We start from the raw sequence: 13,984 nt of genomic DNA on the forward strand, positions 1-13,984 counted from the left end.
TGCTGCGGCACATTCCTGTTCAAGTGAGCACAGCACAACAAGGTGAGTCCAAAAATGTATTGTATGCTGCTGCATAAATGATGTAATATGCCAGGGAGATATGTATACTGTAGCTAAGAAAGAAATACTAATGTTGTGTAGTAAGGTGTTAGTAGCCCCTGTTCCTCTCCATAATAATTTGGTCCCATTTCCCCTCATAACTTAGCCTACTGTTCTGACTTGGTGGTGCACATGTAGCCTATAGCCTGTTTTAGAGAAATGTCATCATCAAATATTGTAAAAGCTTTCATTGTCTGTTTATATGCCCCCAAGTATTTATCATATCGTTCTGACTTGGTGTACAGGGAGAATACTGTAAGAACGGCCCATGTTCTGAATTCTGTCACTTTACATTTAAAAAATGCCGAAAAAATAGTTAAATTGACTACATCCGTCGTAGCCCGCTCATTAATGTCTTCATCGAAATTAAGGATTTCCTCTTATCCACTCGCCGTCCCCTTATGACACAGTTTGTCCATCTCAATTATCAGTAGAAACCAAATTTGTTTAAGCAAGTCAGCCATATCAGCGATGTTCTTTTAAAAGGCAGTAAATTAGGCTGAATGAACTGTTTCACTGCCAGACAAGGCTCTATTGATAGCCAAGTGTGGCAGTGGTAAGGTGTTGGGACTGCTGTTTGGACTCTGCTGTTGGGACAGCTTATGTAGCCTCTAACAGTTTGTGGGTACCATTTATCACTGTTATAGTGCAATTAATGTATTGTTTAGTGTTGTGTTGTGGCTTTTCTGGCATGCATCAAAAAATGTACAGTTGAAGTTGGAAGTTTACATACACCTTAGCCAAATACATTTATACTTTTTCACAAATCCTGACATTTATCTGATATTGGCAGAAAGCTTAAATTCTTGTTAATCTACCTGCACTGTCTAATTTACAGTAGCTATTACAGTGAAAGAATACCATGCTATTGTTTGAGGAGAGTGCACAGTTATGAACTTGAAAAGTTATTAATAAACCAATTAGGCACATTTGGGCAGTCTTGATACATTTTGAACAGAAATGCAATGGTTCATTGTATCCGTCTAAAGCTTTGTACATACACTGCTGCCATTTAGTGGCCAAAATCGAAATTGTGCCTGGGCTGGAATAATATATTATGGCCTTTCTCTTGCATTTACAAGATGATGGTACAAAAAAATACAAAAAAACACATGTTTTTTATTTGAATTATCTTTTACCAGATCTAAAGTGTTATATTCTCCTACATTCATTTTGCATTTCGACAAACTTCCAAGTGTTTCCTTTCAAATGGTATCAATAATATGCATATCCTTGCTTCAGGTCCTGAGCTACAGGCAGTCAGAGTTGGGTATGTCATTTTAGGTGAACATTTTTTGAAAGGGGGGATCCTTAAGAGGTTTTTAAATAGCTGGAGTAAAAAAAAGTTGTATTTTTTTAAATGACTGCACTTTTGGAGCTAGGAACACAAGCGTTTCTCTACACCCGCATATCAATACAATTTGATTTGATAAAAAGTCAGATGTCAGTGAGTGGTTCTCACTTTTAAATAAATGTATGTTGGAGTTACCCAGCTACACGAGTCCTTGTCCACTAAGCGAGACCTAAGTCCAGTTACTAATGTTTTGTTATAACGGCCATTACTCAAGCGAATGCATTTTAACAAGCCATCTGGCGTTCCATAGTAAAAGACTGTCTCCGCCTCTTTGCTTACATTCTTCAACGTGCCATAGCAACGAAAGACGAGCCCCCTGTTCCCGCGCAATGCTCCCATCCTCATAACGCCAGCAGAGTGGAAACGCGATGAAACGTCAGCCGTTTATGCAAATCAGGTTGATTGAAGAAAGTCAGAAAATGGAGGCGTGGATGGGGCGCACGCGCACTGAGTCCACAACTACCAAGTCCCATACACAGCGAGCTAGACATCAACAAGAGAGAACGGTATCTCGATGCTGTGGAATTGTGAGAGTAGTTCGGCAACATTGTAACGACGCGTGTTCAAGGTTATTAATTTGTATCAGCTACGTTCGACTTGCATTTAAGGTAAGAATTGTGTTGGCTAATGTTCAGGTCTAGGCTTCTCAAAATGTGCAACATTTTTGTGTCAGTTTGCTTGGCTATTGTAGGCTTCGAAACAAGCAAGCTCCGAGTTGTTTTGGCCACTTGACAAGGCGAACAATTTAACATCGATTTTCACAGTTCGAAAAACATAATTAATTGGCCTATAAGCCTAGCCTATTTATTCGTTTTTAACTTTTTTTTTAATATACCGGATTTAATAGGCTAGTTTAAATGAGAATGAAACGACTGCAGTAATATGCCTGTTTGTTGACTTCTTGAGGTGAACTAAATAAACCCAATCTGCAACATAAAAAAATGGGTGAACAGCAGATTTAGGCCTAGGCATTTTATCCCCATTATTTCGAGTTATATAGTGCGTTGTATGGTGTCTTCCCGATTAATTCGTTTTTAGTTGTGATTCTTAATAGGTGGATTCCTTGCCTCCGAGTACACTTCGTTTGCAATGTTGAAATGTGCATGTTCCGCTATTTATTCGACTGCTTACCGACGTAAGTAATACCCAAGTTCGAGACCCCATCATGCCTGCCATTCCTACCCGAGATGGTGCGCTTTCAACACGCGGGCGATTGCTCTGTGTCAACACGGATGCATCTATTACAAAACAAGTAGTAGCCTAACCAAATGATAGCGACGAACTAAAAATGATAGCAAGATTAAACCACAATTTTAAATAATTGATATAGACCTACGTTGTCACTGTTAAAACCCGAAGCTTTGAACTTCGTGCGCATTTGGTGTTTGGAGTTGCACTGGCCAGTGACGCGACGTCACCTGAATAACAATGTGTAGCCTAAAGATCACATTACACGACTATTCCAAAGCAAAAAATGTCTCGTTTTAGAGAGGACTGTGTTGTTTTTATGTAAAAAGTTTGATAACGCGGTTGTGTCAATTACATAATCGAGTTTATGGACTCAGACGGTGGGTTGAAAGGTTCAGTTAAAATGGGTGCGCATGAGGCTGCTCTTGTGGCATGCTTCCTCGTGTAAAGTGGGCGGGGAACGTATCGATTTACAGTAGTCTTTCTTTGGTGCTAAGGTTATTTTTCATCACGACCGTTTCGTTTTTATACATAGGCCGTTTTTAATTAAACGATGTTAGTCGGTTTTACAACTTTAAAATTCTAAATATCACAAGCTCCATTCCTCCCTCACACACCCCCTGGCCTCCCACATACACACCCCTGTCCCCCTCCTCCACATACACTCCCCCTCCTCCACATACACACCCCCTCTTCGACTTTGAAGTCTATTGCCATGTAGAGCTACGTGACGTACTGTATTATCCTGCTACTGTCTGGTTGTGCCACTGCACTGTCAAGAGACCCGAAGGACTGCCACTTACATGGCAAAACAAGTAGACTGTAGGGGGCGCGGCTCACGGTTTTGCCGCATGATTATTTTGAAGGATTCCAAGCATCGTGATAGGTTTTGCATGGCAACGTAATATATACTTCTCCTTTAAATGCAAATGAGAAATAACCCGTTCTTCCAAATTTTCTAAACATTTCTTGCACCACGAGGTATTTACACAAGCAGCAGGTCAAATAACCAAGGCATAAGCTAAGTTTATTTAATTTACTGCGTCGGTGCGTCTGTGTCTTCTAGCATCAAACTAGAGTTTACAATTTTGTCTTAGCTAAGGATATTTGGCCATAACGCTGCGGCAACTATGCAATGCAAATCTCCGAAGACGATTTGAGCGCGGCAGCAGGGTGACATTATCTGTATGACAGACAGCTGACCTATATTCGCTCCTTTTGGGTCAGGGCATGGCAAGATGCTCACTTTCATCTACTGCGCGTTATTTTTTCTTTTAATTTAAAATGTATTTAACGCGCGAGACTTCTGAAAATGATTGAATGTATATCAACCATTATTACAATAGTTAGCCTATATGGAGGGGAAAAAATATTGAAGTTGTAACCTGTTGTTCCGCCGGTTGGTACACAGGCTGAATCTTTTGCAAATAAATAAACTTTTGAACAAAATTGACCATAACATGGACCATCTTATTATAGGCCATTTCCTTTCATAATGATTTGTACCATTTTTATTTTATTAAACTGCAAATGCCTTTGCTGTTTTGTGTTTTTGAAAACAGATGTTTGGCTTTCACAAGCCAAAGATGTACCGGAGTTTAGACGGCTGTTGCATCTGCCGTGCCAAGTCCTCCAGCTCACGCTTCACCGATAGCAAGCGGTACGAGAATGACTTCACGAGCTGTTTCGGGTAAGCAAGGATTTCTGACAGTTACCGCGCCCTTATAGCAGATTTCGACATCTATGCATTCTTGCAAAAGTAGAATGACTGCAGGCGTTGTAAAACAAAATAAAAACTAAAGCAGTCAAAAAATAAATAAACTAAGCAGTCAAAAAAAAAAACTAAGCAGTCAATAAAATATCACACATTGAGTTCTGTTTCCATAGCACTCAGTGCATAATTATGCATGGGGCCTGTGCAGGAAATCGGTGGACTGCTGCCTCCCAAACACACTCTGAAAATTAACAAAATATTATTATCCCTAATGAGTGGACAGCTACACGTGAAATACTGTAAAATCGTCAGAAATTGTGTTCCTCCTGGTAAAGCCAAATGTAATGTCATTATGAACATCTGTAATATTTACATTGTTCACATGGTCCTGCTTAACACATATTTCACATGTTTTCCCCACATGTAGATTATGTGAAACTCGGTCTGGAGAAATCTGCAATGCCTGTGTACTCCTGGTGAAACGATGTAAGAAACTCCCAATGGGGTCTAAGAAAAACTGGAATCACGTAAGATCCACATTTATTGTCCATATCTGCTCCTCACAACTCACCTGCCTGTTGGAAATGGTTAAGAAGGGGAAAAAAGTAATGGGAGCTCCTCTCTTCACTTCTCCTCTCTTCAATTTTCTTTTCTTCTATCCTATCCTAGGTGGTTGATGCCCGAGGAGGCCCCAGCCTAAAGATTTCCTCCAGGCCAAAGAAACGGAAGTCCCTCTCCAAGAGAGCCATGCCAATCCAGATCAGCCGACTGCAGAAAGAGCTAAAGAGGAACAGTAAGTCCTGTTCACAGTGCCCCATAAACATATTAAGGTTTGACCACTTTTAGGCCCGTTTTGCTAATTCAGTAATAGATCAATGCAACCGTAACACCTAATCTCAGTGCTTTTCAGAGGTTGAGGCACTGAGTCAGACAATATTTTTTTTCATTTCACAAGTATCTTTATAACGTAGCCTAAATATCTACATAATCTGGAAGGTTGAGATTCAAACATTTTGTGAGATTTTACCAATCTGAACATACTCCTTCTTCAGTCTACCTAATGATGTACACTACAGCATAGCCTTCTACATCTATGGTTCTACCCCTCCCTCCTCCAGACTCTGATGCCCACAGCACCACGTCCAGTGCCTCCCCGGCCCAGTCTCCGAGTTACAGCAACCCTTCAGATGAGGGCTCCGACACAGAGCTCTCCCCAGGCTCCAGCCGCTCCCCTGTCTTCTCCTTCTTGGACCTCACCTACTGGAAGAGGTAAGGCCGCAGTCACCTCCAATCAAAACACTGTCTGTAATATCCAGCCTGGAAGTGTCCTTGTTCATCTTCACCAGATGCTTTGGTACTCAGATAAGAGAGAAATAGGAAAAAAAAAGGAAACATGAACAATCTAAAACTTAATTTATTTTGTATGCACATATGCATTCGTCACTGTAACAATAATTGACCATATCTTGTATGGCTGCATAAACTGTATCAGTATTACATGAATAATCTCATGTTCCTTTGCTTCTCCTCCAGGCAGAAGGTGTGTTGTGGGATCATCTACAAGGGCCGCTTTGGGGAGGTGCTCATCGACCCTCACCTCTTCAAGCCCTGCTGCCGCAAGAAACGGCAACAGCAGCGGCAGGAGGAGGAGGTTGTGGAAGAGGTAGAAGTGGTGGAGGAGGTGGTGGTGAGGAAGGAAGACGAGGTGGTGAGGTCAAACAGCCAGGAGAGCTCAGAGAGTCCTCAGCTACAGGTCATCATGACAACATCTCAGACCAAAGTGGAGGTTGAGGAGGAAGACTGGCGATATTGCACCACAGTGTGAGCATCTTTGAGGAAGCCTACGGAATGCTTCTGGTTTACAAGCTCTTACAAGAAGTTACCGCTGATTGCCTTTAGTCAGCGAGCAGCTGAATCCCGTCGTTTTGTTTGTTTGGTAATTTATAGACTGACTGAGGTATATGGACTAGTTTTTCCCCAATTCATCTGGTCTTGTTGTACTTAGTATTGTCCTGGGTTCGTCTTCATTAGGCTTGGGCATGCAACGGAAAATGTTTGAAAATGTTTTGCAACGGAAAATGAGCATTTATTATTGGGCAAGTCCATGTAGTCCACTCCGTGTTGCAAATCCATTTTCTTCCGTTTGGTGCCTTATGAACACAACCCGGACACCTCTCTTGGTGTTTTTCTCCTTGACATAAAATGCTGTAGTTTTGACTGATCGGCAGAATACCTTAATTAACAGGTAACAGCTGTACAGTAGCACTTGTATTATCGTGAAACACATTCACACTATATTTATCTATTCTGTATATATGGGCCTGTATGTATTTCTATATGGGCCACGATCGAGAGCCTGTTCACAGCACCAACAGCCAATACACCAGCCTTAATTTAGTGAGGGAAGGCAGTGCTAGTGTTTTGTCAGTGTTGGTACTTAGGGATGATATTAAGGGAAAATGTTCAAATTGAAACTTCAAATTGAAACTTCATATTCATCATCTCCAGCACCGGGGTGTAAAGTGTGTTTTTTGTGTTGTGTAATCAAAAAGATGCACACCAGAAAATATATTATTCTAGATGATGTCATCTGGTGTGCATTATGTCATTTTAACCAATTATGAGTTGGTAATTTTGACCAGATGATGCTCCTGCTCAGACGTTGCATGCATCAACCAATGGTTGTGTGCCATTATAGCAACTGTGACATGGACTGGCAGATTGCTATAACATAGGTGGTGGCTCAATTGGTAGAGCAAGTTGTTTACAATACCAAATATCATGGGTTCCATTACCACTGAGGCCACCCACATATAAAAGGGTCTGCTAAATGGCATATGTATATTATTATTATGTGGTTAGCTGATACGTAAAATACCTATCCAGGTGTTGTAAGATCTGGCTGGTGTCAACGCCTAGGCTGAGGAACGCTATCAATTTCTAAAGTGTTTCCCGAATGATGTCCTCATCTTTTGTTACTACAAAATATAGAAATGGGCTGTTTTTATATATAGTATGTTGATGTTTGGGTGGTGGAGATGATGAATATGAAGTTGAAAATGGTGAAATGTCCCCTTTTTTTAAGGCAATAGTTAGTGCTAGATAGGTAGTTTGCGTTTTCTCCAGCTTATTATGTTAACGTTTGCAACGGAGGCCGAAGGTTTTCAAAAGGAAGTAGAGCAACACTAGTGTGCTTTGCATAAATGCCGAAGAAATAACCCCTCTCATCCAGAAGATCTGTAGATCGGATGCATGAGTCAAATACGCTATTTCATGGCCTTAAAAGCATATTACTCTTATTTTCCAGACCCAATGGCCCAATGTATTTTTTATTGATATATTACATATAAAAAATGTCTTCACCATATTATAAATCAGCAAATGCAATAGTAACCTGTTCAGATCGTGAAATATTCCTCCTGGAGGCCTGGCTGGATACCTTTTTGGTTATTACTGTCAATAATGGGACATGATTGTCATTACCACACACACAGTGGATCTACTGCAACAACTTAGACCTACAATGCAATGAAATAACCCACATGAGCACAACTATCTGTCCCCCCCTGTTGTCAACTTTTTTTTTGATTTCGGGGGAATTGTTATCTTTTCTTTTTATATTCTATTTGTCTTTTGTCTGCAGGACTTCCGTATAATTTAAACTTTATGATACATATGTCAATTCTATTGATCGTTATTTAGGCATTTTATACTTTTGGGGACTTACTATCATGTTCAAACTTAGAATTCATAATTCCTTGGTTAGTTAAGCAACTACTATATACTAGCCTACATTATCAAACAAAAACCAAAGCACACTTAAATTCATTCCATTTCAAATGCAAAACAGGTTATTTAGTCATTTATTTGTAACTTGAGTGGTATAAAAAGGACACTAAAATCAGTTTTTAATTATCCACACTATAGGGAAGATTGTATGTATATGGACATATTTCAATGGGGGGGTTGAGGGCTTTCTAATTAAATGTTATTTATTTCATATTGACTCTGTACTGGTACTTCCTGTATACTGTTATTTTCTACTCCCTATATACAGCCATGCTTATTTTATTTGTTATTCACTGTATTTATTCCTCGTCACTATTTATTTTTTTCTTATTTTATCTCTGCATTGTTGGAAAAGGACCCATAAATAAGCATTTCACTGTTCGTTTGTCTGCGAAGTATGTGACTAATAAACTTCGATTTGTATTTGTGCATTTTCCCCATGTGACTATTCTGATGCTGGTTTCTCACTATGTAATAACTTTGATTTCACATTTAAAGTTCTGTGATATGGTTAGCATTTAATGTATTTCTTAAGCAATCAGTCTAGTCTGAAATTCACAATTAACAGTATTTGTGAATTATTGGGAACAATACTCTTATCAACATTAATGTGTAGTAATTTATTATATAATATACTGTACAAGAATTTGATTGGACCTGTATCTTTGTATCAGGTATCCAGCCTGTTGAACTATGAATTTCAATGATTTGAGGTAGCCATTATTCCAATTTTACTTTCCTCTCATCTTTGCCCTGTAATGTTGCATATGACCTGCAAGTCGAATCTTTGCTTTAGTGCTTCATGCATGTATTGTAGCTATGCAATTGCATTTATTTACCAAGTTAGATCTAGACAAAGCAATGTTTTGTGTTTTATACATGATGTACTTTTTTTGTACTAGTATTTCAATAAAAATAATTTGTGATTTTTGAGTCAGAATTTTCTGTTTTGCTAAAAACCTTGACTTTTATCCTGTTTTGGGGTAGTTTATAACCACTCCCAAGCTCACCACAATGCACTTTCACCATCCTATGAAGTTCATAACTTATTTCATCAGTAGCCCAATAAACTTCATGCCATCCCGAGTTGTAGCAATATATACAGTTGAAGTCGGAAGTTTACATACACTTAGGTTGGAGTCATTAAAACTCCTTTTTCAACCACTCCCCAAATTTCTTGTTAACTATAGTTTTGGCAAGTCGGTTAGGACATCTACTGTGTGCATGACACAAGTCATTTTTCAAAAAATTGTATACAGACAGTTAATTTCACTTATAATTCATTGTATCACAATTCCAGTGGGCTTCTGGTGGATGTATTTCAAGGCTTACCTTCAAATTCAGTGCCTCTTTGCTTGACGTCATTCGAAAATCTAAAGAAATCAGCCAAAATCAGAAAAAAATGTGTAGACCTCCACAAGTCTGGTTCATCCTTAGGAACAATTTCCAAACACCTGAAGGGACCCTGGTCATCTGTACAAGCAATAGTATGCAAGTATAAATACCATGGGACTACGCAGCCGTCATACCGCGTTCTGTCTCCTAGAGGTGAATGTTGCAAATCAATCCCAGAACAACAGCAAAGGACCTTGTGAAGATGCTGGAGGACACAGGTACAGAAATATCTATATCCACAGTAAAAACAAGTCCAATATCGACATAACCCGGAAGGCCGCCCAGCAAGGAAGAAGCCACTGCTCCAAAACCGCCATAAAAAAGCCAGACTACGGTTTGCAGTTGCACATGAAGACAAATATCATACTTTTTGGAGAAATGTCCTCTGGTCTGATGAAAAAAAATATAACTGTTTGGCCATAATGACCATTTGGACCGTTTGGAGGAAAAAGGAGGCTTGCAAGCCGAAGAACACCATCCCAACCGTGAAGCACGGTGGTGGCAGCATCATGTTTTGGGGGTGCTTTGCTGCAGGAGGGACTGGTGCACTTCACAGAATTAATGGCATGAGGAAGGACAATTAGGTGGATATATTGAAGACATCAAGACATCAGTCACGAAGTTAAAGCTTGGTTGCAAATGGGTCTTCCAAATGGACAAGCATTCTTCTACAGTTGTTGCAAAATGGCTTAAGGACAACAAAGTCAAGGTATGGGAGTGGCCATCACAAAGCCCTGACCTCCATCCTATAGAACATTTGTGGGCAGAACTGAAAAAGAGTGTGCGAGCAAGGAGGCCTACAAACCTGACTCAGTTACACCAGCTCTGTCAGGAGGAATGGGCCAAAATTCAAGCTTGTGGAAGGCTACCCGAAACATTTGACCCAAGTTAAACAATTTAAAGGCAATGCTACCAAGTACTAATTGAGTATATGTAGCCGGGTTCCCCCTCATAGCCTGGTTCCTCTCTAGGTTTCTTCTTAGTTTCTGGCCTTTCTAGGGAGTTTTTCCTAGCCACCGTGCTTCTACACCTGCATTGCTTGCTTGCTGTTTGGAGTTTTAGGCTGGGTTTCTGTACAGCACTTTGTGACACCAGCTGATGTAAGAAGGGCTTTATAAATAAATGTGAATGATGTAAACTTTGAAAGAAATAAAAGCTGAAATAAATCATTCTCTCTATTATTCTGACATTTCACATTCTTAAAATAAAGTGGTTATCCTAACTGACCTAAAACAGGGATTTGTACAAGGATTGAATGTCAGTCATTGTGAAAAACTGAGTTTACATGTATTTGGCTAAGGTGTATGTAAACTTCCGACTTCAACTGTAGATATGATGGGCATAACTTTCACTGAAGATGGGGGTCATGTCCCACACACATTGAGATATTGCATTTTTTTGCCCCCCTCGCGGTGCTGAGCGTTACTGACATGTAACGTTATCTAACGTTTTATCCCCTCTCGACTGAGGTGAATGAATAACACAGCCAGGTCAGCTCTAGCCTCTAGTTATCTGTCAGAAAGTGATATTTGTAGCCTTTGTTTTGTTCCGTTTCAGGAAGTAAATGAACTTGGACAGCTTTCGCCAGTTTATGTACAGTTCGAGAGAGACCTTGCCAAAAGTAATAAAAAGCTCTATCATTTCAGGCTTCACATACACCATGACATTGAAGCCTGCAACGTTAGAGCTGTTTATTACTGTGCCAGTGTGAAAAGTTGAGAACTAGCTAGGGAAACTGACAGATCAATAACATTTCATTGCCACACTGCCTAATAAAACTCACATTGCACTGGAAAAAAAGTCAGAAAATCAATATTAAATCGTTTGGCTGATGGTTTCAACGTTTGATTCTGGTTTAGTGTGATTGAGGCAAAAAGCTAACATTAGCCAACTTTTGGCCAGCTATCTGTCTAACTTTAAATCAACTGGCGAAACCTAGCCAAGTTCATTTACTTCTGAAACGAGAGGCTACAAAACCTTTCCAAACAAACAAAATCTGTTGGACAGTAATAATCGCCACCTCATATTTCTATCTGACAGATTACCAAAGGCTAGAATCGATCTCAATCAGGATAACGGCAATACGTATTTAGATCTTCTTGAATTAGTGAATTTGAAAAGATTGTGTTAACAGACTATTAGCCTTTTTTTGTTATTTCTGTCAATCAAAGCATATATTCTGCCGAGAGGGGTGCTCTGTTGAGTTTTGACGCATGAGAAAATACATGTGACTTGCCTATTCAGCTTCAGCTACTAACCATCCTAACATCTAATTAGAAATGAGGAGGTGTTTTTGGTGTAGCAGTAATGTTATAGCCCCTACTATTTTATGTTATTATATTATGTTATGTAAACATGCAAATGAATCATTTCAATCTTGCGAGACGTTGATTCTTTGATCTAACTTTACCAAACGAGCAACATTGTTAGAACAGATAATCTATTTGTAATAATACTAATAATAAGTGATGAGTATGACTATTAAAGTCGTAGGCAACAGATCTGGATGAAATTGCATTGTAAGCGAAAGGACTGAAAGAACGTTTTAACCCGAAAGGTGCTGAAAGGACAGAGCCAGGATTGCGTAATGACGTTAATGAAAGAAGTTTACCCAAATTGTGATGCTGAAGAATAGTTGAAGGATAGCGCTGCCATTCGGCCAGTTCAGGAACATACAACAATAATTTGCAGTAGGCCTACAACTAGGCTATGTGGTATAGATATTTGTAGGTAAATACAAATACCTACCGCTTAATGTCATTGCAGTGTTTGCAAGGAGAGCTTTATTGCACGTAGGCATTTCCTTGTATTGTGTAGTTTACAAGCTGTATCATAAATAAGTGTTGATTCGACTAGCTTGAACACGTGAATACCCTATTACAGAATAGAATAAAACAGAGAAGTGAACTATTAATTCATAGAATGTATTTGCATAGATAAAAAATGCGATCAAATCATTTGGCCAAGTAGTAAACATAAATCAGTACAATGTAGAATTGCACAGGCATAAAATCTACTTGTTAGTGTGGTGCATTCCCGCCACATGAGGTTGGTGGCACCTTAATTGGGGAGAACGGGCTTGTGGTAATGACTGGAGCGGAATCACTGTAATGGTATCAAATACATGGTTTCCAGGTGTTCGGTGGCATTTCATTCGCTCCGTTCCGGCCTTTTTTAAGAGCCGTTCTCCCCTCCACAGATTCACGTCTGAAAACTAGAACCTAAATGCATTATTAACTCCAACTTGACCCAATTTACATTTCCAATTGCCCACACTGACATACCAATCTAGGCTAAATATACTAAACAGGGCTACACCAACTTCCAGAGAGGGTCAGGCTTCTTAGGCTTTGCGGTGGCCACTCTGGTTTAGGTGTCCTCTGCAAAACGGCATTGCCTTAAGCAAGTGGTCACACATCGTTCTGGGTTCCACATATCGTTCTGGGTTCCACATATCGTTGTGGGTTCCACTGCACAAGAGGGGTCCATGCAGTTTTAGGCAGACACAGTGATTTGTTTTTGTATTGATTTTTTACCTACCACCATTTTACCTACCTTAGGCTACATATTAATTTCGTTTATCATTCTATACTTTTTCATTGAAATTTAGTGGTAGGGCCTAGTTAAATATATATATATTTTTTAAATGTGTCATTCATTTTCCCAAAATAGTTTAACCGTGTATTCTCGAGTCAAATAGAAAAAAGTGAGGGAGCGCAGCTCCTCTGAGCTCTGGCAGCACTAAACCCATACATTTAAATGTTAAAAATGTATTTTCATTGTTAGAGTGGCCACTATCTGGTCAATATAATGTATAATCTGTGTCAAAATCAATTACTTGTCCCATGCGACCCCCAGTTTGGGTCGCATTAGTTTGGGTCCCATTTGATTAGTTAGATTTCGAGTCAGGGTTGGGTAGGTTACTTTCTAAATGTAATCCGTTACAGTTACTAGTTACCTTTCCAAAATTGTAATCAGTCATGTAATTGTGGGATTACCCAAACTAGTTACCTGTCCAAAATTGGAATCAATCATGGAATTGTGGGATTATCCAAACTCAGTAATGTAATCTTATTACATTCCGTTACTTTTAGATTACTTTCCCTTCAAGAGGCATTAGACAAAGAGAAAAATATATGTTACCAATTGAACAACATCTATTGCAGGATAAATCAATGTTAAAGTTTACATAGCTGGCCATATATGGATGTTAAATGTTACTTTGTTTGTTTATGCAGGCTTCTTCTAACCCATCGCTTTCTACTACATATAATAATACGATTAAATTAGATCTTTACATTAAAAACCAAAGTCTATCAGAATTCCAGTCATTCCAATAAATTCTTGGTCTTGAAGAATAGGACTTGGAAATATGGAAGTATAGATTAGCTAAATTGTTTTACCTGAGCATGAACCCAAAACTAAGGACTTATTAGCCAGCCCTA

General features: G+C 39.3%; 1 protein-coding gene across 3 annotated transcripts; it reads left to right on the top strand.

Moving 5' to 3' along the window:
• LOC118396438 (SIN3-HDAC complex-associated factor-like) lies at positions 1-9,070 on the top strand. 3 transcript variants are annotated; one of them, XM_035790653.2, is made up of 6 exons: positions 1-42; positions 4,204-4,331; positions 4,783-4,882; positions 5,025-5,148; positions 5,474-5,624; positions 5,889-9,070. In XM_035790653.2, the coding sequence occupies exons 2-6, from the start codon at positions 4,204-4,206 to the stop codon at positions 6,178-6,180; spliced, it is 795 nt and encodes a 264-aa protein (XP_035646546.1). In that variant the 5' UTR covers positions 1-42; the 3' UTR covers positions 6,181-9,070. The 3 variants fall into 3 exon arrangements, with proteins under 3 accessions (XP_035646546.1, XP_035646543.1, XP_035646545.1); XM_035790650.2 differs by lacking the exon at positions 1-42 and adding an exon at positions 1,842-2,061; XM_035790652.2 differs by lacking the exon at positions 1-42 and adding an exon at positions 3,632-4,040.
• The last annotated feature ends 4,914 nt before the right edge of the window (positions 9,071-13,984 follow it).

The sequence above is a fragment of the Oncorhynchus keta genome, chromosome 17 (assembly GCF_023373465.1).
Source record: "Oncorhynchus keta strain PuntledgeMale-10-30-2019 chromosome 17, Oket_V2, whole genome shotgun sequence".
Taxonomy (NCBI): Eukaryota; Metazoa; Chordata; class Actinopteri; order Salmoniformes; family Salmonidae; genus Oncorhynchus; species Oncorhynchus keta.

Excerpts from the sequence above, each read along its gene's own strand:
- LOC118396438 (XM_035790650.2), top strand. The coding sequence starts at position 1,873 with ATGGAGGCGTGGATGGGGCGCACGCGCACTGAGTCCACAACTACCAAG. Across the intron at positions 4,332-4,782 it reads GACTTCACGAGCTGTTTCGG|ATTATGTGAAACTCGGTCTG; the intron begins GTAAGCAAGGAT and ends CCCCACATGTAG. Across the intron at positions 5,625-5,888 it reads GACCTCACCTACTGGAAGAG|GCAGAAGGTGTGTTGTGGGA; the intron begins GTAAGGCCGCAG and ends CTTCTCCTCCAG.